The following is a 20,875-nucleotide window of genomic DNA, read 5'->3' as shown; positions in this document are numbered from 1 at the left end:
CACTTCATTATCCATCCATCCATTCGGTTATTTATTGAAGGCATTCTAACGTCTGACAAGCCTTTCTGCTCATGAGAACCAGCTATGCACTCAGAAGACCAGGTTCTCTGCTTCTGTCAAACTTTCCAGTTAGAGGACCAGCGCTCTCACCCAGTGGCCAGGCAAACTGAACAACTTCAGGCAAGGTGAGAGTCAAGTTTGGAAGAATAATGGGTCAAGCACGGAATAAACTGGAGGGGGGAATTAGTTTTCCAGGTATTCTTGGCAGGAGAAAAAAAAAGTAAAACCCAGAGACATAGAAGAACCTGGCTCACCAGGCGTGGTGACTGTTAATCCCAGCACTCAGGAGGGAGGCAGAGGTAGGAGGATCGTTGAGAGTTCAAGGACAGCCTGAGACAGCTTAGTGAATTCCAGGTCGGCCTGGGCTAGAGCGAGACACTACCTTGAACAAACAAACAAATAAAACAACAACAAAAAAGGAAGCTCAAGGAAGCAAATATTACGGGAGTCACTAAACTATATTTTTTTCCCTTTTCATGCCCCAGACACATAAAAGTCTTAGGAAGAGGAACAGGAAAGTGAATCACCAAGAGAACACATTTTGAACTTCAAATCTTCTGAAAGAATTAATATGCTTCACCTATAACAGTTTAGCTACTGAATTCACAAGTAGATGTTTTACGTCAATCTTGCCATTTTCAGTTTTGTAGGACAAATGCCGAGGATGGTTCTGACATGTTATCAATAATGCAGTCTCACCAAGAGTAACGTGCCGGAATATTTCTTCTAAAAGGATTTCCAAAGGGCATTGGTCCCAGTAAGACTTGGCTTTTGGCAAATCATAAAGCTTTTAATATTTTTACAAGTCTACACCAAGAGATGAGCTGTTATCTGGTAGAACAATAGATAATAGCCAAACTGTTGAATTTCATCTTTCTGACAGCTTGGCCAAGCAACTGAGTGTTCATTAAGCAGGCTTATAAATACCTTTCTATTATTTATTAATTTTTGGGTTTTTGAGGTAGGGTCTTGCTCTAGCCTAGGCTAACCTGGAATTCACTATGTAGTCTCAGGATGGCCTCGAACTCACGGCAATCGTCCTGCCTCTGCCTCCGTAGTGCTGGGATTAAGGTGTGTGCCACCATGCCTGGCTATTCATTTATTTGTATGTGCATATATTTATTTGAGAGAGATAGAAAGGCAGAGAGAAAGAGAGAGAGCAAGAGAGAGAATGGGAGCACCAGGGCCTCCAGCTATTGCAAATCTTGTACATCTGGCTTAACTGGGTCCTGGTGAATGGAGCCTGGGTCCTTTGGCTTTGCAGGCAAGTGCCTTAACTGCTAAGCCATCTCTCCAGCCCCTGAATTCTTAAAAGTTCACTATAGGATGCCCAGACTCCATTTGAGCACTGTGACATTCTTTCAAACATGTCATTTGTACACAATGAAGTATTTACTCAGCCAATAAGAATGACATGTTATTAAAGGGAAAACAGGTAGAACTTGAGGTCATTATGTTGACACAAGCTAGACACAGTAAAACAAATATCACCTTTTATTTCCTATAGGGAAGCTATATGGCAGGTTAAGGGGAGCAGGGGGAGGAGGGGCAAAGGCCTTAGCCATTGTCTGCCTTTGCAGTCACCTCAGATCCCAGGAACACTAGAGTCTTGCAGGACAGACCCCTGCTGAAGGCAATTATCCACGGTGGGGAGGCTGCACCGCCCCACAGCTGTCCTCTGAATAAAAAGGACCTAGTTGAGACAGGGTCTCATGGTAGCCCAGGCTGGCCTCAAACTTGTTCTATAGCCCAGGATGACCTTGAGCTCCTGATCCTCTTGCCTCCTGCTACTGAACGACGGCTGCACACTGCCGTGGCTGGCTCCGGAGGACCTCTCAGGGCTGACTTGCCGAACCGGAACTGAAGCCACACCATAGTTGGGGCTGTTTCATTCTGACGCCCCAGTCTTCCCCCCCGCACCCGCTTTCTTTTTTTCCAGGTAGGGTTTCACTCTAGCCCAGGCTGACCTGGAATTCACAGTGTGGTCTCAGGGTGGCCTGGAACTCACGGTGATTGTCCTACCTCTTCCTCCAGAGTGCTGGGATTAAAGGCGTGTGTGTGTGTGTTTGTGTGTGTGTGTGTGTGTGGACCACACCCAGCTCTTAGGTCAGGACAAAATGGACTCACCAAGGACAGCAGGAGGGAGACAGAGACATAAGGAAGTGGGTCACCCACATTCTTCAGGTCTAGGTTTCCTGCCCCCTTATCTCTCAGGTCACCTGGTCACTATTCTGGTCTCATACCCTGGCTATTTCCCCCCCTCACCGTCCCCCACTGAAGAACTGTATTGTCCACTATCTGTAATCGGAAAGTTGACTGTGCTCTGCTCGAGAGTCAGTCCTGGCAGCTCGTGTTTTCCCCGAATAAAGGCTTTACCTTAGTGATTTCCGTGGTCTTGGTCACTCCCAAAAGAACCTCATACCAGCCTATTCCAGTTCTTTCTCTAACCCTAAATCTCCCTTTAGTCCTCTAAAGATGGGCCCCTTATTCCACTTTCCAAGGCACGACAGTAAAATCTTTCTCTGCTTTTCGCCATTTAATTAGATTTTAGGACAGGTGGTGGAGCCTAGTTTGTTGGGGTTGCAAGAACCGGGGCTTTTGCCTTACATTTTGGTCACAGCATCACTCTAGAAGGTTCCAGGAACCAACTACATACACATCATCCGAGGCAGTTTCCACATGCCAGAGATAGAAGCAGGCCATTAATCCTAGCTCCACTCCCACAGAAGACAGGCTTCATGCATAACTTTTCCCCTGGGAGACCTGCCTAGTGTCGCAATTCTGCTACAGTTGCCATCTTTTTGTTGTTGTTGTTTGTTTGGTTTTTGTTTTTCGAGGTAGGGTCTCACTCTGCCTCAGGCTGACCTGGAATTCACTAGTAGTCTCAGGGTGGCCTCGAACGCACGGCGATCCTCCCACCTCTGCCTCCCGAATGCTGGGATTAAAGGTGTGCGCCACCATGCCCTGCTTTGGTGGCCTTGAGAGCTAAGGAAAGAGGTAAAGCATAGCAGTGGGCAGATTTTTAGGCATCCTGCCATTGTGCCCAGTGCCCTACATACATGCAGGCAAAAAGTCCAAGGCTGGAACCTCTTGGCCCCACGATACAGTTTGAGGGATAGCTTAGATATCTTAATTTTTACTTATTTGTCGAGACAATGTTTCACTCTTTTTAGCTCAGGCTGGCTTGGCACTATGTAGCTCAGGTTGGCTTCAAAATTCCTGGCAGTCCTCCTGCCTCAGCCTCCCAAGTGCCGGACAACAGGTATGAACACCCTCAGACCTAGCTGTGATTAGATATTAAATAACAGGTTCAAGAGTTCCAGTTCCCCTTACAGTTTGCCAAGATCCCAGTTTAAGTAATGGATTCAACAAATAGTAGGTACCTTTGGTGATGAACTTAGCCAATGGCTTTCTTGAGTCTTGAGAAATTTTATGATTAAATCATTGCAAGTGAGGTTGGGAAGGGTGGTGCAGACCCTTAGTCCTGGACTTGGGCAGCTCCTATAGGAGGATTATTGTAAGCCTGGGCTAGAGTGAGACCTTGCCTCACCAAACAGAAAGCCCACTAAAACAAAACAAAACAAACAAAAATAAAAAGAAACCGTGGGTGGGTAGCTTTATTCTAGTTATAAGCATTTAGGTATAATATATGCCTTCCCTTTCCAGTAAACAATTAACCATTGTTTTATTTTTTGAGGTAGGGTCTCACTCTAGCCCAGGCTGACCTGGCTATGTAGTCTCACAGCTGCCTCAACTCATGGTGATTCTCCTACCTCTGCCTCCCAAGTGCTGGGATTAAAGGTGAGTGCCACCACGCCTGGCTCTGATTTTATTTTTAATAGTCTGTTACTCAAGACAAGTGATATTTTGTATTGAACTAGTTTTGAAACTTAAGAGTGATTTGACTAAAGTCTAATTGTATGATTACATTTAAGCATGTTGGAAATACCATTGCCAAGACCATGTAACAGGTAAGAAAACTGCAATCAGAGGTAATTTTAGAAAAGCAGGTACTCTGCAGTGCTAAAATTTTTAGACTTTCAAAATAACGATACACTTGACCACCAGCTAATAGAAAAGTACCCTTTTATTGAGAGGTAAGACAAGTGTATTTACAGTGTTCCGCTGTTCAGAACATGTTGTCTGACCGTGAGACGTTTAAAGCAGCAGTGTCCCAGAGATCGGTTACATTCTAGAAGGGAAGAAACAATGCAAGCAGGTTTCTGTTACAGAAAATACACTTGAACAAGGATAGCAACACTTAAGGCTAAGTACTATTAAACTTGTATCTCCATCTGATCAAGATACTTTTCTTTTTTTCTTGTCACAAAGACCTATGACTGATTTTGGATCGGGGAAACCCCATGGACAGGGCTTCTGCCAGAGGCTGGTCTTAGTAAACACGGCCCGACAGAGTTCTGAGGAAATAGTGTTGTCGTCCAGCAGTCCAAACTCACGCTGGATCCCCCACTACGGACTCGCGGGGAGCCTCAACTGCTCCGATCCCTCCATCTAGCTAAGGCCTGGCAGACGATCCAGTCTTCAAAGTCCAAGGGTGCTTTCCAAAGCGCAAATGCTGCGAAGGGACGTCACTGTGTAGGGAGTACTTAGATGGAAATTTGTGTCTACCAAGGGGTTAGATACAGATGCTCCTCACACCGACAGAGTTCTTGCTCCACAAAGGTAAAAATATCTAGCCACTATAAATCATAGGTCAGTCAAAAATATGCACGAGTCCTACAGGGCACCTTATATAGGCCAGTTCCCAGAGCGTGTGACTTGACACTCCAAGTGAAGGTATTACTTGAGCATTGGACACACCGGGTCTCTTGTTATCCCATGAACTATTGAGGTAGGAGGCTCCATTTATCGCATTTTTACAGATTACATCATCAAGTCAGAGGTTTAAGTATGAAAAGTGACAGCAGTGTACAAGCCTGAACCACCACGCTACATGCCTGCCTTTTCCTCCGCAGATGGGCAAGGCCGGGAATCCTCTGGGCACCTAGAAACTTAACTGACCGACACTGTGATGTATTTTATAGCAATGGCTGTCAATAGATGCCACAATTCCAATGATGACTTGCTTCCTGACGGGTACGAATCAGTCCAGAAGTTGACGGTGGCAAACAAAGAATACTGTGTTCCTGTACCTACCACGACAGCTGCCACCCTGAAGGCCAAGGCAGCAACTGCTGAAAGACAGAGACACTGTCCCCTCCCCGCAGATTGCGTTTTTGAGAAACCACTGCCTGTTTACTTTCGGTGAAATAACTCTAGCGTATGAACTTGGCTCTTTTCTCCACCAAGTCAAGGTGAAGGATGGTCATAGGAAACAGGTCATGGACAGTGATTTTTTTTTTTTATGATAAAAGAAAATCAGGCAAAACAAGATTAAGTGAACAGCCCTTATAAAACAGTTATAAAATTGACATTTTAACATGTTACATACCTTGAAAATTACCAAGTTATTAGTTCACCCATGAAAAACAAGGTAACAAGCCACTGTGGAGTTTAATAAACGACACAAATAAAGACATTTACAATGCAGTGGGGAAAAAATTCATTTGGTTTGCATCATTTAGATGCTCAGAAAACTACCCAAGCCACCTACGTAACAGATGGCTTCACGGCCATGGCTGTTTATCAGATGTCCATGTGCAGTGACCCGTGTGGACACCAGGGGGGGCTCAGACTCTGAGAAGCCTGCACCCCACCCCTCCCGAGTGTGGGGCTGAGAAGAAAGCGCGTCGGCGGTGACAATTTAGCAGGCAAAGCTCATAGTGACCTCTGCGGACCCCGGGGCTCTCATCTGGCTTGAAAACACTGCTGTTCAGAAGCATGAAAGTTTTATTTTATCCATGTTTACAAAACAGTGAATCATACATGAAGACTGGTTTCTCCTTGGGTCTGGTTACATTAAAACAACATAATTCAAGTCAAGTCATGCATCATTTTCAGATCCAGTGCACCTGGAAACATCTTGGCCATTACAGTGACATTTTTAAAAAGCAAAGTGCCTATGGATAGTCCTGAACCTTTAAAAAAAAAAAAGAAAGTAACAGATACCACAGTTGTCTAAGGATGGCTGCTTCACACGCGTGGAAAGGCAGCAACAGCCTTCAAGAGTCTCAACGCAACACGGACTTCATCCCCTCTGTCTGCTCACTGACTTCTCAGATCACTTGACTAGAAGTCTGTTCTCACTGTTTCTTTGCTAATTGTTGGTACTTTGAAGCTATACGTTTTAAACTTCTGTAAAGAACATTACACAAGCTATTTCAGGTAATTTAACTTTGTGCTGAATATTCTTCCAAAGGATTTTATAAATAATACATTTGAAATGAGTCTTCAAATTCGCTTGTTGTTATACCATAGTGTTGCTTTCTCCAACTTTATCTACAAACTGCAAGGAGAAGAAAAACAGGTGATTAATGAAAGCAGACATAAAAGATATACTAACACTGTAAATGTTAATTTTCAATACCCAGCTTTCCAAGATTTGCGAGAATTTAAGGTGTGACTGACAATGATTAATCCAATATTACTCAGCACCATCTTCTGACACATACATGTATGTATAATTTTTTTCTCAAAGTAGTTTTTACATGACATGTTAATATGTATGAACTCAAGGGTGCAACATGAAAAAATGCAACACAATGAATTAAAAAAAAATCACTACAACATGAGGTCAACACTGCTAGCTTAACAAAAATAAAAAATAAAATAAAAAATTGAAATGTCAGCCATTCATGCATTAATGAACTCAACGAAATATTTCAACTGACCATTACTGTGGATCTCTTCTGGGCCTACGTAGTCTTTGAACAAACAGATTTAACTCCATTAAGTTCAATAATCAACAACAGCTACTGTCTAAAAACTACTTTAAATGCGTAGTCTGGACATCAGAGTAAAGTGGCAGTGGGAGTCAAGACAGACTTAATGTTGCAAACGTGAATTTCTACTGGTTAAACATGAACTGTAACACACACTGCTGTGGACAAGCTCTTTACTTTGTTACTTCGCCCTAAAGCTGGACAGTTTGGCTTTTCCCGCGTCCCGGATGGTGGTGTAGAGAGTGAAACAGAATACGCCATCAGCAGCCACCCCGGGAGTTACGTGACCCAACCGAGCTGACCTGTGCGGACGTTTCTTTCTGGCACACTTCACCCCTGTTACTTAAGCATTTACTCTAAAGGGGTCGTAATGGGTGTCCATTTATGCAAATGTGGGATTCTTAAGGATACAACTAGTTACTTCAGCTAGAAGTTTTAGTAAATTCCCAAGCCATTCTAAGCAGAACAGCATTACCACCGTATGGACCCGAAGATCAACGGAAATGACATCTGCTCTCCCACCGTCTTTTCTACCGTCAGGAAAAGGTGACAGAGGCAGTGACCTGAAAGTTGTTTTGAAAAGTGTTCATGGATTCAGTAGAATCTCGAGGTAGATGTCAGTGGGGTTGAGAAGCACAGTATTCTCTCTGGTAAGGCGCCCAGGTTGTCTTGGCTGGGCGGCTGTGCCTCCCAAAGTAACCTGCACTGTGGAGGAGGGATCAGGCCGACAGAGGCACTCATTTCCCTAGGGACCAGCCATCCTTCAGCTCTTTCAGAATTCAGTCTGCACTATAGAACTGCTCTGTAAGCCCATGCCTAAAAAGTTCTAACAACTTTAGGAAGGTGACAGAGCCTCTGGACTTAACCAACACTTGAGGTGTTTTTGTCTTTAAAGACACCTCTCTCAGTTGCTCAGAACAAACACCAAGTATGAACCTCATGTAAAGATAAGCGTTCCTTTTTTTGGTGATTTTTCAAGGTAGCGTTGTGCTCTATCCCAGGAATTCACTTTGTAGTCTCATGGTGGCCAGGAACTCAGGGGGATCCTCCTACCTGTGCCTCCCAAGTGCTAGGATTAAAGTCGTGGGCCACTATACCTGGCTGATGGTTCCTTTTAATATTACATTACTGCTTCTATAATCAGTGGTGCACGGAAGGGAAAAAAAGGTCCTGACCCTCAAAGAACAGCTTAGCATTATTAGGCAGTGACGTCAAAGGACAGAGCAGTTCCGAGATGGGAACAGTGACACAGAACCTCGGCTTTACAGGGCCGGCAGTGACTGTAACTGTGATCATATGGCATCATCACTGATCTCACAGTGAAAGGCTCATCAAGTAATCATTCTCAGTTCTTCGGTCACTCATCAATTTTTCATATTTCTAGAAGTAACGCACATGGAATACGCTCAATGTGGTGGTTTAAGAAGTGTACTGCTAAGTGCGTAATTACTTACTGATCTAATTCCAGGTAGATTTAAGATGGATCCAAGGATAGGTATTCTTCGAATGAAGCCAACGACAACTGGGAAGAAGCCCCTGGGAGTCAGAAGAGAAAATTATTTAAACTTTTTAACTTTCTACCACCAAGAGAAACCACCAGCCAAGGAAAATTGAAGGCTCCAGTGAAAACTGAGCATTTCAGAGTTCTCAGATGTAAGAGTTATAGAGTCACAACACATGCACTTTATTTAGTTATTTAATTTTTTGGTTTTTCGAGGTAGGGTCTCGCTCTAGACCAGGCTGACCTGGAATTCACTCTGCAGTCTCAGGCTGGCCTCGAACTCACAGTGATCCTCCTACCTCAGCCCCCAGAGCGCTGGGACTAAAGGTGCACACAGAGCGGGGAAGAAAACACGAGAACGGGCACACCAGGGCCTGTGGCACACACGTGCCACTTTGTGCATCTGGCTTTACGTGCACTTTAGAGGCGGCTCATCACCAGTCCAACTGTGCTCTGGCTCAGCTGGCCTAGGGGGACTTCTGATCAGATGACCAACTGTCCCTGTGCAGAAAGAAATGAGCTGCTGAGACCATATGTGCAGAAGCCTGAAAACAGTAACAGCTTCCATTCACTGAATCCACACACACTGTGTGCCAACACGTAGTTAGCACTGGCAGGATACCAGGCACATTCACATTTGGCCAGTTTTTTTTTTTTTTTTTTTTTGGTAAAAACCCACTGATAACTGCATCTGGCCAGTTTCATGAACGGTGCATAGATGGATCATGCCATGTCTGATTAGAAGGAACAGTTTAAACATGCACAGGAAACCAACTCTTCCTGAGTCTTAACGGGAGGCGCTGAATCTGAGTGTGGTGGTGCTTACCCTGAATCCCAGCACTTCAGCACTCGGGCGGCTAAGGTCGGGGGGCTGCTGGGAGTTCAAGGCTAGCCTGAGCTACAATGAGACATTACCTCCAAAAACCCCCCCGCAGATGTACAGTGATGAAATTACTGTAGTGCAGAAAACAGGAAGATTCCGCTGTGTATTTGTGGAAGGTAGAAATACAAGGACTCCCAGACCTCTTATTTTGACAGCGTAACTCCACATTTTTAAAGACAATCACATTATTTTCTAGTAATACTAACTTTAAAAGGCTCTTTTTAAAATTATTTGTTTTGTTTTTTTAAAACTATTTTATTTATTTTACAGAAAGAGACAAAGAGTCAGATACAGAATGGGCATGCCAGGGCCTCCTGCCACTGCAAATGAATGCCAGACGCATGTGCCATGTTGTGCACCTGGCTTTACATGGGTACTGGGGAATCAAAGCTAGGCTCTTTTTAAGAAAAAAAAAAAAAAAACTAATTTAATTTATTTGAGAAAGAGACAGATAGAAAAAGAGTGAGAACGGGCACGCCAGGAACTTCAGCCTTTGCAAACGAACCCCAGATGCATGCACCAACTAGTGCATCCGGCTTGCATGGGGTCTGGGGAATCAAACCTGGGTCCTTTGGCTTAGCAAACAAGCACCTGAGCCACTCAGCAATCTCTCTAGACCGAATCTAAGTTCTTAGGCTTTGCAGGCAAGTGCCTTAACTACAGAGCCATCTCTCCTGCCCTTAAAGATATTTTTAAATATAAAAATGTGCTGGGCATGGGAGTGCGTCCTCTTAATCCCAGCACTTGGGAGGCTGAGGTAGGAGGGTCACAGTGAACTTAAGACTATCCTAGGGTTACAGACTGATTTCGAAGCCAGTCCAGCCTACAGTGAGACTGTGCCTCAAAACAAACAAATTAAAGTGTGATTGCAAACGATATAATTGAGGATTACATATATTTAGAAAAAGAATGCGAAAGAACCTTGACATAATGCCTCAGATCTCTGAGGCACAACCTAATACAAGAGCCCAAGCTAGCGTCTATACCAGAAGGGTCTCTAGGTCACAAAGCCAGTGCTCCTCCACGTCCCTCAAGGACGCCACATCTCCTTGCCACTGTCTGGGCGTGAACTCCGGCTTTCCTCCTTCGGTACTCACGTCTCCAGGAGAGGAGGACGCTGGTGAAAGTCCTCACCCTCCCAGCGGGCGCGCTCTCTGCTCCAGGACAAGTCTGCCGTGGCAGACACGTTCCTTATGCTCTCCTTTAGCCACCCTCCACTGACCCTTCCTCCTGTCCCGCTCCCAACTCCTGCCTCTGTCGTTTGTGTTGCCCTCGCTTCCTGCACCCTAGACGCGGAGCTGCCGCGCTCCCACCCCATCTAGGCTGGCAGCCTCCCTCTCACCAGGCTGCCCCACCTTCACCTTTTCTTTTTAACATGCGCTTATGCTGACTCTAGAACATCCTTCTCAACAACACCTACCCGGCGGAATGACCGCTAGCCAGAAACCATGGTGTCCCTGCCTCCCTTCTCTAGGCAAGCGCCCCAGCCTATACGACTGGTCAGAGAATAAAGTCATTCAAACAAGTTGGTAGACTGACCTCGATTTTTCTTCTCCTTCTCCCCGAGAACAACTTTCTTTCATTTACCCCACACTCCTGGCCTGTGAGATCGTCCATTCTTTCTGCAACAAGCTGTGAGCTCGCATGACCTCGTCTGCTCGGTCTGTCAACTGTGCTTCCCTCCCTTCCTTTACAGGATGGGTTCTTACCCGTCCTTCTCACACTCCACGCATCTCTCTGCACAAATTCCTTCCTTAATTATGTGCCTACATCTGTAAAGGCACTATGTGTTTCTGGTGCTGTTAAAGTCTGGTCCAAATGAGGAAAAAAAAATGCACTCCTTATAGCACATTGGGCACTTACTTTTTTTAAAAAAAAATTATTTTTCTTTATTTATTTGAAAGAGAAAGAAAAATATGCAGAGAGAGGGAAGGAGAGAGAATGGGCGCACCAGGGCCTCCAGCCACTGCAAACCAACTCCAGATGCGTGCACCCCCTTGTGCAGCTGGCTTACATGGGACCTGGGGAATTGAATCTGGGTCCTTTGGCTTTGCAGACAAATGCCTTAACCACTAAGCCATTTCTCCGGCCCTAACTTCCTTTTTCTATCTTTCATGGGCCCAGTAAATCAAGGACAAAGGACATGTACATCTTGAACAGATATTAAGATCAAAGTTGCTGCAAGGTATGTCCTCTCATGCATACTTTTTGGTTACTCACTGTGGTAGTTTGAATGGATGTACCACAACAGATTCAGGAATTTTATTAAAGCTTCTTGGATTTCTAGCAAGCTGGCTGGAGGTGTCACTGGGCAGAGCAGTGTTACTGAGGGAGGATCTGAATTCCAGCCTAAGACACCGAGCGCCTGGCCTCTGCCGGGGTTCCTGGGGTGGGGCTCTTACGCTGCGGCCGGTGGTGTTTCTCTCCCTGTGGACCTGTGAGAGGGGCCAGCGCCTCCCGCCCTCACAGAACTCCCCTAGAGGTGTAAGCTTCAAATAAACCCCCTTCCTCCCACACCTGCGTCTGGTCTGGTCTGGAGGTTCATCCCAGAGATGTGACTCTGACTGCGACACTCACCAACCAGCAACTGCAAAAAAATGACGGATTCAAAATTTCCAGTGTCTTTGGATACTGAATTTCTCAACATGTCTGTTCCCTAAATCATTTGCTAACTAGAGGCGATCTATAAAGATCCAATCAAGCAACTGCTTGTTTGGTTCATAAATATACCAAACACACTTATCTTAAAATAGCAATGAAATGAATAATTTAGCATTGAAAATACCTTACAAAATACTCTCACTTGGGTAGCCATTTGCATTTCGTAAACATTTTATAGTTGACTGACCTAAAATTATAATAAAATAGTCAAAAGCCCATTGGAGGAAGTGATGATCTTATGCTACGTAATGATCTGAGCCCGCGATGACCACGGGACATGCTGGCTCACTCAGAAAGTGAAGCGCTGGCCTCACCTGAACAGGAGAAAGAATCCATAAACTTCGAAGATCATGCCTATCAACGGCCAACCGACAAGGACCCCGAGCACGCCGCCCAGGAAAAACCCCGTGGCTTTCATTTTGTGTTTCTGGAAGAAGAATCTGTATGTTCTTTCTAGACCGATGACGAAAGCCAAGCCAGCTACAAACAGGACCTAGGAGAGAGAGAGGAGACGCCACAGAGGGGAGTTACGCACGGCACGGCTGCACGTGGTCCTCTGGCTTCTCCCATGGGAGACTGCCTGGAGATCTGCAGTGCAGCCAAGGAGCGGGGCGGGAGGGAGGGCTGCGCCCCAGGCTGTGGCCACACCCCTCCTTCCCGTCTCATTCCTCTTCCCCCTCGATCACATGGAGAACGAGGAAAAGCCCAAAAGCTGGGAGGAGCTGGGGAGGCTCAGCACTCAGCTTTCTCCTGCTCTGGCTGCAAGGCAAGGTCTACATGGCCCAGGGCGCCAAGAGGCGCCACTCAGAGGAATTCCATGGTGCGGGGCACACATACGGGTGCAGAGCCGGAAAGCAATGGCAGAAGTTAGAAGATTCTTGCCTTTCTATTTCCAGAATATCTGGCAGTGGCAGAAATATCAACAATCAATAAGTTATACACTTATAAATGTTTTAGTGGACATGGATAACTAAGACGACCTTTCTGTTCCCGTGTTTAATTTTGAAGCATTTCTCTCTTCCATGAACTGCCTTTAGTGACAAATGTCACACAACTCTACGTTGCGCCTACAAGCTTCCAAATCCCACAGTCGTTCACATCAGCATTCATTAACAACCTGGCGACACTTTATCGTCCCTGTTTCCCATGGGAAGCCTGGCAGCACACACACTGCAAAGGCCTTTGGACATAACCTGTGACTTTCCTGCCATTTCCAGATGGTCCTTACTTACTTCTGGACTCTTGTCCACTCTCACACATGGACAGGACACTACACAGTCCACTGAGACACCACATGCCTTTCCTAAGGAAGTCCGCTAATAACATCAAGATGGATTTTAAAGGCTAAAAAGGTTACTAACAATCTGTTTATCTATGCAGTTCACTCACGTGTATAGACTCAGATGCTTGCAGTAGAAGTGTTTTCATGTATTTACCAAGGCTGAGCTAAGCAAGTCATCGATTCTTTTGAGAGGGATCTCACTCTGTAGCCCAGTCTGGCCTCAGACTGTGTCCGTTCTCCTGCCTTAGCCTCCCACGTACTGGGATGACGCGTGTGGGCTATCACACCTGGCCAAGTCACCTACTCTGAACCCCTTATCTAGAGGCATTAATCTACTGAAAATCACACGACACTGGCCAGAGTGAAAGTGGAGTTGAGAAACCTCATCAAGCATCTTCATCCTTCCTGATGGAAACAGGAAATCCGGCCCATCTCACACAGCGGTGAACAGTTTCTCACAGTTTCTCACCAACTCGATGGTGCTAATGGTCACTGTGGGTTCAAGTGCCTTATTACTTACAACAGACATTAGACACTCACATTCCCAAAGCACCAAGGATGGGGATTAGCATACTCACACGCTTAGAACAGACATTAACACTCACACACACTCAGAACAGTTCTTGACAGTTACGCGCTTAGAACAGAGAGTAACACACTCACATTTCCAATGGCCAGTAGTGCTTTGTCAAAGAAGAGAATCATCCCAAAGAACAGGAAAAACACTCCGAATCCCGTCAGTCCCATGCCGATTTCTGCAATGCAACGGACTCGGTTAGGGCTGAGAAGAAAGCAGTCCAGCGAGCGTCCCCAGAGCCGGACAGAAGCGCTCACCTTTTCTCCCGCTGTCATGAGGAAACAGCCCGGCACTGCAGGCACCTGCATAACGTGAGACTCGAGACCCACGGACCCAAGCACGAGCAGCCTGTACTTTATGCTGTGGTCGTGTTTGTTCACCTCTCAAGCGGCCCTCTGCCATCAGAGGCAAACACGCAGGCTTCCCTCTGCCAGATTTCTCCTCTACAGCTCATCGGTTTCAGACACAATCACTCTCGTCTCTCCCTGTCTTTCTTAAAGTTGACGCCATCTGTAACTCTGGTGGCGGGCGGTAAGTACAATGTACTTCGTTTGGTTATATACCGCTCCTCACAACAGCAGCGAAAAGTACTGACAATCACTGTAGCTGTCACTTCAAAGATTAATTTTCAGGTTGGACTTCCCTCCTGCCCCCTTCCCTCTTTCTTGGAATGAAGGGCTCACTGTGTTGCCCAGGCTAGCCCTGAATGCCTGGGCTCAAGTATCCTTCCTTCAGCTTCCAGCGCTGTTCGGACTACCAGTCCATGTCACTACACCTATCTCACTTGTAACTTCCTGCTTATTCTGAAAATTTTGTCATCTACAATTCAACTATGAATCTATTCACATGTTTTGAGATTAGAGTCCTAAAACCGCCTCTCCGAAGTTACAAACAATACAGAGTCACTTAGTGTTAGTACTATAGGTCTTTTATTTTATCATTTAGAAATTAGCCATTGTTGATCAACTCCTGGAGGCCAGGAACTGTTCTAGGTACTGAACAGACTGGGCATAACATGTAACTTATGTCCCACCCTGCATAAACAAAATTAAGTGTTGAGCCAGGTGTGGTGGTGCACATGCCTTTAATCCCAGCACTTGGGAGGCAGAGGTAGGATGATCACTGTGAGTTCAAGGACACCCTGAGACTACAGAGTGAATTCCAGGTCAGCTTGAGCTACGGTAGGGCCTTATCTCAGAAAACCAAAAAAATACTTTTTTAAAAATGTCATATATTACCTTATCCCATTAGTTTGCAGTTTTACCTTCCTAAGGTGACAGACATGCTTCTGGCCAGTTGCTACAAAGCCAAATCCGTTATGGCACCTCCTTGATTGTTCTGCTCTTCCTTTTAGTGAGCAGTGTAAATTCTCATGGCATCCACAAGTGCATCTTCACAAGAGTTCTGGGCCATTATTTAACTTGTCTGCTTCAGCTTCAAAAAGCACAAATCTAGGCCATAGCTTTATTCAAAAAAAATTTTTTTTTTTTTTTTTTGTTCTTTTGGTTTTCCAAGGTAGGGTCTTGTTCTAGCCCAGGCTGACCTGGAATTCACTATGTAGTCTCAGGATGCCTTGTAACTGACAGCGATCCTCCTACCTCTGCCTCCCGAGTGCTGGGATTAAAGGCGTGTGCCACCATGAGCCCCCCCAAACTGGCAGGTGTGCATGTATGTGCACACGTATATGTGCAGATGCACCCCATTTAGAGGAAGAGAACATCAGGTGTCCTCCTTGGACACTCTTCTCTGTTGGTTCCTTGAGATGGGGAGAGGGGAGTCTCTCTGACCCTGGAGTTGCAGGTTTTTGTCAGTCTGACTGGCTAGTGACGCTCAGACAGTCTCTGGATTCTGCCCCACTCCCGCTCCCCAGGACTGGAGTGGCAGGCATGCTCTGCCATGCCCAGCTGTTTATATGGGTGCTGGGGATTGAACTGGGGCCCTCCTGTTGTATGGTACGTGCTCTCACTTGCTGAGCCATCGCACAGTCCCTCCCTCACCCAAACCCTTATCATTCCACACAAAATGTTCTGACAAGGTGAAACTGTGTATCACCTGTATATTTTTCATCTCTCTCAAATTCCTGAGATTATCTTCCACTAACTCTCCTTTGTTTCCAAAGTTAGTCTAAAAGAACTTACATACCTGGCTATAAATAGAGCAGTCCTATTAAATCTATTCCACAGGCAAAATTCCAATGAAATTCTAAAGCTAGTACCTTCCTGCTTAAAGGTCCGAAGAGAATTTATCAGAACAATTTAGAGTTAGCTGTGGTGGCGCACGCCTTTAATCCCAGCACTGGGAAGACAGAGGTAGGAAGATGGCTGAGTTTGAGGCCAGCCTGGGGATACAAAGTGAATTCCAGGTCAGCATGAGTTAGAGTAGACTCTTCTTTGAAAAAAACAATAATAATAATAATAATAACTATACAGAAGTCAGAAAAAATGTCTTGGTGGAAAATATGGATGAGGGAACAAGTAAAATTCTATCACATAACTAATTAAGAATTACTCATAAGAGCTGAGCTACTTGAATATAACTAATCTCTATTTTCAAATTACCTAAACTACATAAAAGTCTCAGATATTTGCTCATCAAAATAGAAATTATATGGACTCATGACTACTATGCATTAAGAGTTGCCCATTAATTCAGCATTGTAAGGTATTTTACTGCTAATGCACCAAACTCCTGCACTGTATGTAGAATTACAACATTTTGGAGACAGGAGAAACTGAAGTCTAGGGAGTCATTTTAATTAAATACCAAAAGTAAAATTCCTGGTTGAGTATTTAAACCAGGTCAATTTCAACCTAAAGCCCGTGTGTTATAATCACTATAAGAGGTTTTTACACACAGGCTGAGAGTATGTCTGGGTAAATGAAACTCGAGGGCACCGGAGCACGCTGGACTGCCCGGGAGAGCATACGGGGCCCTTCATCTTAAACAAGCACGCCACACACTGGCTGTCGCGACACGGGATGTGGGGGCGCGCCACACAAAGCAGTCCTCCTTTAACCAGACCGTGACTGCGCAGCAGCAATGGCCTCAGCTTTCCCACGGGGAGCCAAGGACCCAGAGAGGTGAAGTAATTGCTCCTGACCATAAGCTCCATGGAAATGTGTGTGGGAGGTGGTGATGTGAAATCAGGCTAGCATTCTGATCCAGACCTGTCACTTCACAGCCAACAGTGACTCCTATACTGCGTCAGGTATAAGGAGGGCACGGCTGCCTGTAACATCTGCACCAGAAGTGGCCTTGGCATGACGTTGTCGAGTGTCCCTTAATCTCAACAGGCCACAAGACTCAAAACAGCTCAAGTATGCACTTTTCTCATCTTCCAATCCACCCTCTCTACCTCCATCCATCCATCCATGTCCTGACTCACAAAAGACTTAAGAGCTGCCTTCATCATGCCACGATTGTTCTCAATACATTTACCTTCCTTTATAGAGCACCATTTAAATACCTTCAATCTTTCTGCCCGTAAAAAAGATGAAGTCATCTAACATTCGAAAGCCACTGAAGAAATTTTATGAGGAAAGACAAGTCCAGTGCAACCATTGTTAACATTTTGGTAACTTACAATTGATTGAAAGATACTGTCTTCCCTTCAAAAATCAGAAGTCATGAACAAAGAATTCAACTGGATGTCAAGTGCAGTGAATAAGTCAACTGAACCCCACAGCAGAAATCTATTTAATGGAAGTCAAGTGGTGACTTAGATGTAACATGGGAACAGTCCCTATTTCATGGCCCAGAAGAAATCCTGGTTTTTCTCTTTGTTTTCCCCATGGACAGAGTGCTATTGCATAAGTCCTTAGGACAACCATGCACTGCCACCTGCAGTATCTGGTCACACAAGAACTGACATTCCTGAGTAATCTTGACACACCTCCTGAAGGGCCAATCCTTGCAGTGCCTGAAATTCACTCATCGTTTCAGTTTCACTCCCTTGTCATACCTAAGACATTTGGTAAGAGAATATGACGGAGTAAGAGTTCATCTTCCCAACCAACCTCATGGTGAGGAGAAAGCTTGTCTTCCTGAGGGCCCTCCCCCACTGTAGTGTCTTTGATTTATGGAAAGATGTAAATCACTCCTTCATCTCTAAGCATGGGACCATACACACACACACACACACACTTTTTAAAAAAAAATTACTTATTTGAGAGACAGAAAGAGGCAGAGAGAAAGAATGGGTGTGCCAAGGCCTCCAGCTGCTGCAAATGAACTCCAGATGCGTGTACCAACTTGTGCATCTGGCTTATGTGGGTCCTGGGGATTCAAACCTGGGTCCTCTGGCTTTGCAGGCAAGTGCCTGAACTGCTGAGCCACCTTTCCAGCCCTTGTTTTGTTTTTTTTAGAGGCAGGGTCTCACTCTAGCTCAGGCTGATCTGGAATTCACTCTGTAGTCTCAGAGTGGTCTTGAACTCACGGCAATCCTCCTACCTCTGCCTCTCCAGTGCTGGGACTGAGCCACCATGTCAGGCTACATTTCAATTTTTGCCTATGATATTACAGACTCATAGAATCCCAAGATCTTCAAGTTTTTATCCTTTTTTTTTTTTTAAAAGTTACTCATTTACTTTTTTTGTTTGTTTTCTGAGGTAGGGTCTTATTCTAGCCCAGGTTGACCTGGATGGAATTCACTCTGTAGTGGCCCTGCAGTGCAGGTGGCCTTGAACTCTTGGCGATCCTCCTACCTCTGGCTCCTGGGATTAAAGGTGTGTGCCACCACGCCTGGCTATTTACTTATTTTTTGAGTCAGGGTCTCATTCAAGCCCAGGCTGACCTGAATCTCTGTAGTCTCAGGCTGGCCTTGAATTCATAGCCATCCTCCTACCTCTGCCTCCTGAGTGCTGAGTCTAAAGGCGTGGGCCATCATGCCCAGATGTTAGGCCTTCTCAGATGTTTGAATACATAGAAAAGAATAAAAGTTTTGAGTCAGCAGCCTGGGGTATGTCTTATTTCTGTCATTTTTCATACAGCCATGTACTGAGTTTTCTCTCATGTCACAATTCAAAACAGGAATGCTTCTCTTTGCTTCCCAAAGCTCCTATAAGACTTAAACTGAACAATATACATCAAAGAACAAGGTAAAATGGAAGAAAACACCTTTGTGCAAACATTAGCAATTGCAGTGTAGAAAAAGTATGGAGCTAAGCTTTTTTAAGGCTTATTATTTTTATCCGATCAGAACTGAATTGAGGCTGATGGACCTAACTAAATGGGCAGCTTTCTTCGAGCACCTGGCCACAAGGCCCAGATTTAATGCAAACTCAGGCGGAAGGTGGACATGATTGGGCTGTTGTTAGTGCTTGCGTAGATCTCAGATCCCCTATTCACATTTCCTGTGGCTTGAGTTTAAATCTTCAGACTCTACAGCATTTTATTTTATTTTTTTAATTTTTATTACCATTTTCCATGATTATAAAAAAAAAATCCCATGGTAATTCCCTCCCCCCCCACTTTCCCCTTTGAAATCCCATTCCTACAGCATTTTAAACTACGTTCCAGTTTCATCCTAGTGGACTGTCCAAATGTCAAAGATCTTGAAAAGTTAACTAGAGTTGGAAATGAAAAGCATGGCAGTCAAGAGAGAGGGAAATATATGTGATAACTATAAAAAGGAGGAAAGTGAGTTTGGGCAGACATATAAATACAAGTTTTTAGTATACATAAAAAGGGATAGAAGAGTGGCAATGTTATGATCTGGCGGGCTTTTGCCGAGTTGGTGCAGTGTTTGCCTAGCATGCCCAGGGTTCTGGGTTCCAGCCTCAGCTGTACAAAAGAAAAAAAAAAAATCACAATGCTAATCTTAGTGATGCGAGAAGCATACAGACCTGTGGTCAGTAGAGGGGATGAATAAAAACACCAAAATAAACCACCCTGAATGGCACACAATTCTAACTGAAGTTATCCTAACTGTAGAGCCAGGCTCTGCGGCTCATGATCTCATCTCAGCATTTAAGAGGCAGGAGGACTGGCAACAAATCAGAGGCCAGCCTAGGCTACATAAGTGAGTTTGAGTCTAACCAGAGTCACAGAATGAATGAAACCCTGACACAGAAAACAAACAAAACAAGCAACAGCAATAAGAAACTAACAAAACAATCATGTATCTGTACATAAAGTGTTTTTGTTTGTTTGCTTGTTGTTGTTTTGGGGGAAAAAAAATTCATAGTTGAAACTTTTCTTAACAGGCAGAAGAAAAGCGAAGTACTTGCATGGGAACTCCTGGAAGGTGGCTTCCCAGTCGTGGCTGAAGGCAAAAAAAAAAAAAAAAATCAAAATATTTTGCAAACCTGAACCACCCACGGGAAGGAAGAGACGCTTCCCACAGCCCCTGCACCTCCAGACACCCTCAGCAGATGCGGGGAGTACGCCACCTGCCAGGACCCTACGTGCAAGGTCCCACATATGCAAGGTCTCCCCCGTGTGCAAGGTCCCCCCTCCATGTGCAAGATCCCTCGTGTGCAAGATCCCTCGTGTGCATGGTCCCCCGTGTGCAAGGTCCCCCAAGGCAAAGCCCGGCCCGCCCACCAAACTTTCTCGCGGCTCTTCTTCGGAACAAAGAGCCGAGCTTGCAGCGCGGGAGGGAGGCCCCGCCGGTGGGGTGCTCCTCGGTCGGGGGGGGAAGCCCGAGTCCCCTCCTAGGACGGCCGGCGGGTCCCCCGGGCGCTCGCTCCGTGCGGCGGGCAGGCCGCCGGGCTCCATTCATTGACCCACGCACACCCGCGGGCGGGCGGGCGGGCGGGCGCGCCCCGAGCCGGAGCCCGGGAAGGGCGGGCTTCTCCCCGCCGTAGCCCGCCCCCCGGGTCGGAACTTACTCTGGGTGTCCGTGAGCGAGATCATGATGACGGTCCGTCTCCGAAGCCGAGGAGACAAGCTCGGTCGCTATCGGAGACGCCGGGGGAGGGAGCAGCCCGAGCCACCAGCCGCCACGTCTTCCGGAAACACGCAGCCGCCGCCACCCCGGCTGCAAGGTCACTTCCTATTGGCTGCGGCCGCCCCCCGTCTCAGCCAATGGCGCGCGGCCTTGGTTCGGTGACGCGCCCCGTAGGCCACA

General features: G+C 45.8%; 1 protein-coding gene across 2 annotated transcripts; it reads right to left on the bottom strand.

Annotated features, from left to right (window-relative positions):
• Window positions 1-4,129: 4,129 nt before the first annotated feature.
• Window positions 4,130-20,772, bottom strand: Golt1b (golgi transport 1B). Of its 2 annotated transcripts, XM_045139557.1 has the most exons (6): window positions 20,637-20,742; window positions 20,034-20,068; window positions 13,893-13,984; window positions 12,262-12,440; window positions 8,357-8,438; window positions 4,130-6,466 (listed from the first exon to the last, which is right to left on the bottom strand). In XM_045139557.1, exons 3-6 carry the CDS (start codon window positions 13,974-13,976, stop codon window positions 6,428-6,430), a joined length of 384 nt encoding a protein of 127 aa, XP_044995492.1. In that variant the 5' UTR covers window positions 13,977-13,984; window positions 20,034-20,068; window positions 20,637-20,742; the 3' UTR covers window positions 4,130-6,427. The 2 variants fall into 2 exon arrangements, with proteins under 2 accessions (XP_044995492.1, XP_044995491.1); XM_045139556.1 differs by lacking the exon at window positions 20,034-20,068 and having other exon boundaries at window positions 20,637-20,772.
• Between the last annotated feature and the right edge of the window lie 103 nt (window positions 20,773-20,875).

Source organism: Jaculus jaculus, chromosome 22 (genome assembly GCF_020740685.1).
Source record: "Jaculus jaculus isolate mJacJac1 chromosome 22, mJacJac1.mat.Y.cur, whole genome shotgun sequence".
Lineage (NCBI taxonomy): Eukaryota > Metazoa > Chordata > Mammalia > Rodentia > Dipodidae > Jaculus > Jaculus jaculus.
Note: the sequence above shows the minus strand (reverse complement) of the source record. Positions and strands in the feature narration are given on the sequence as shown.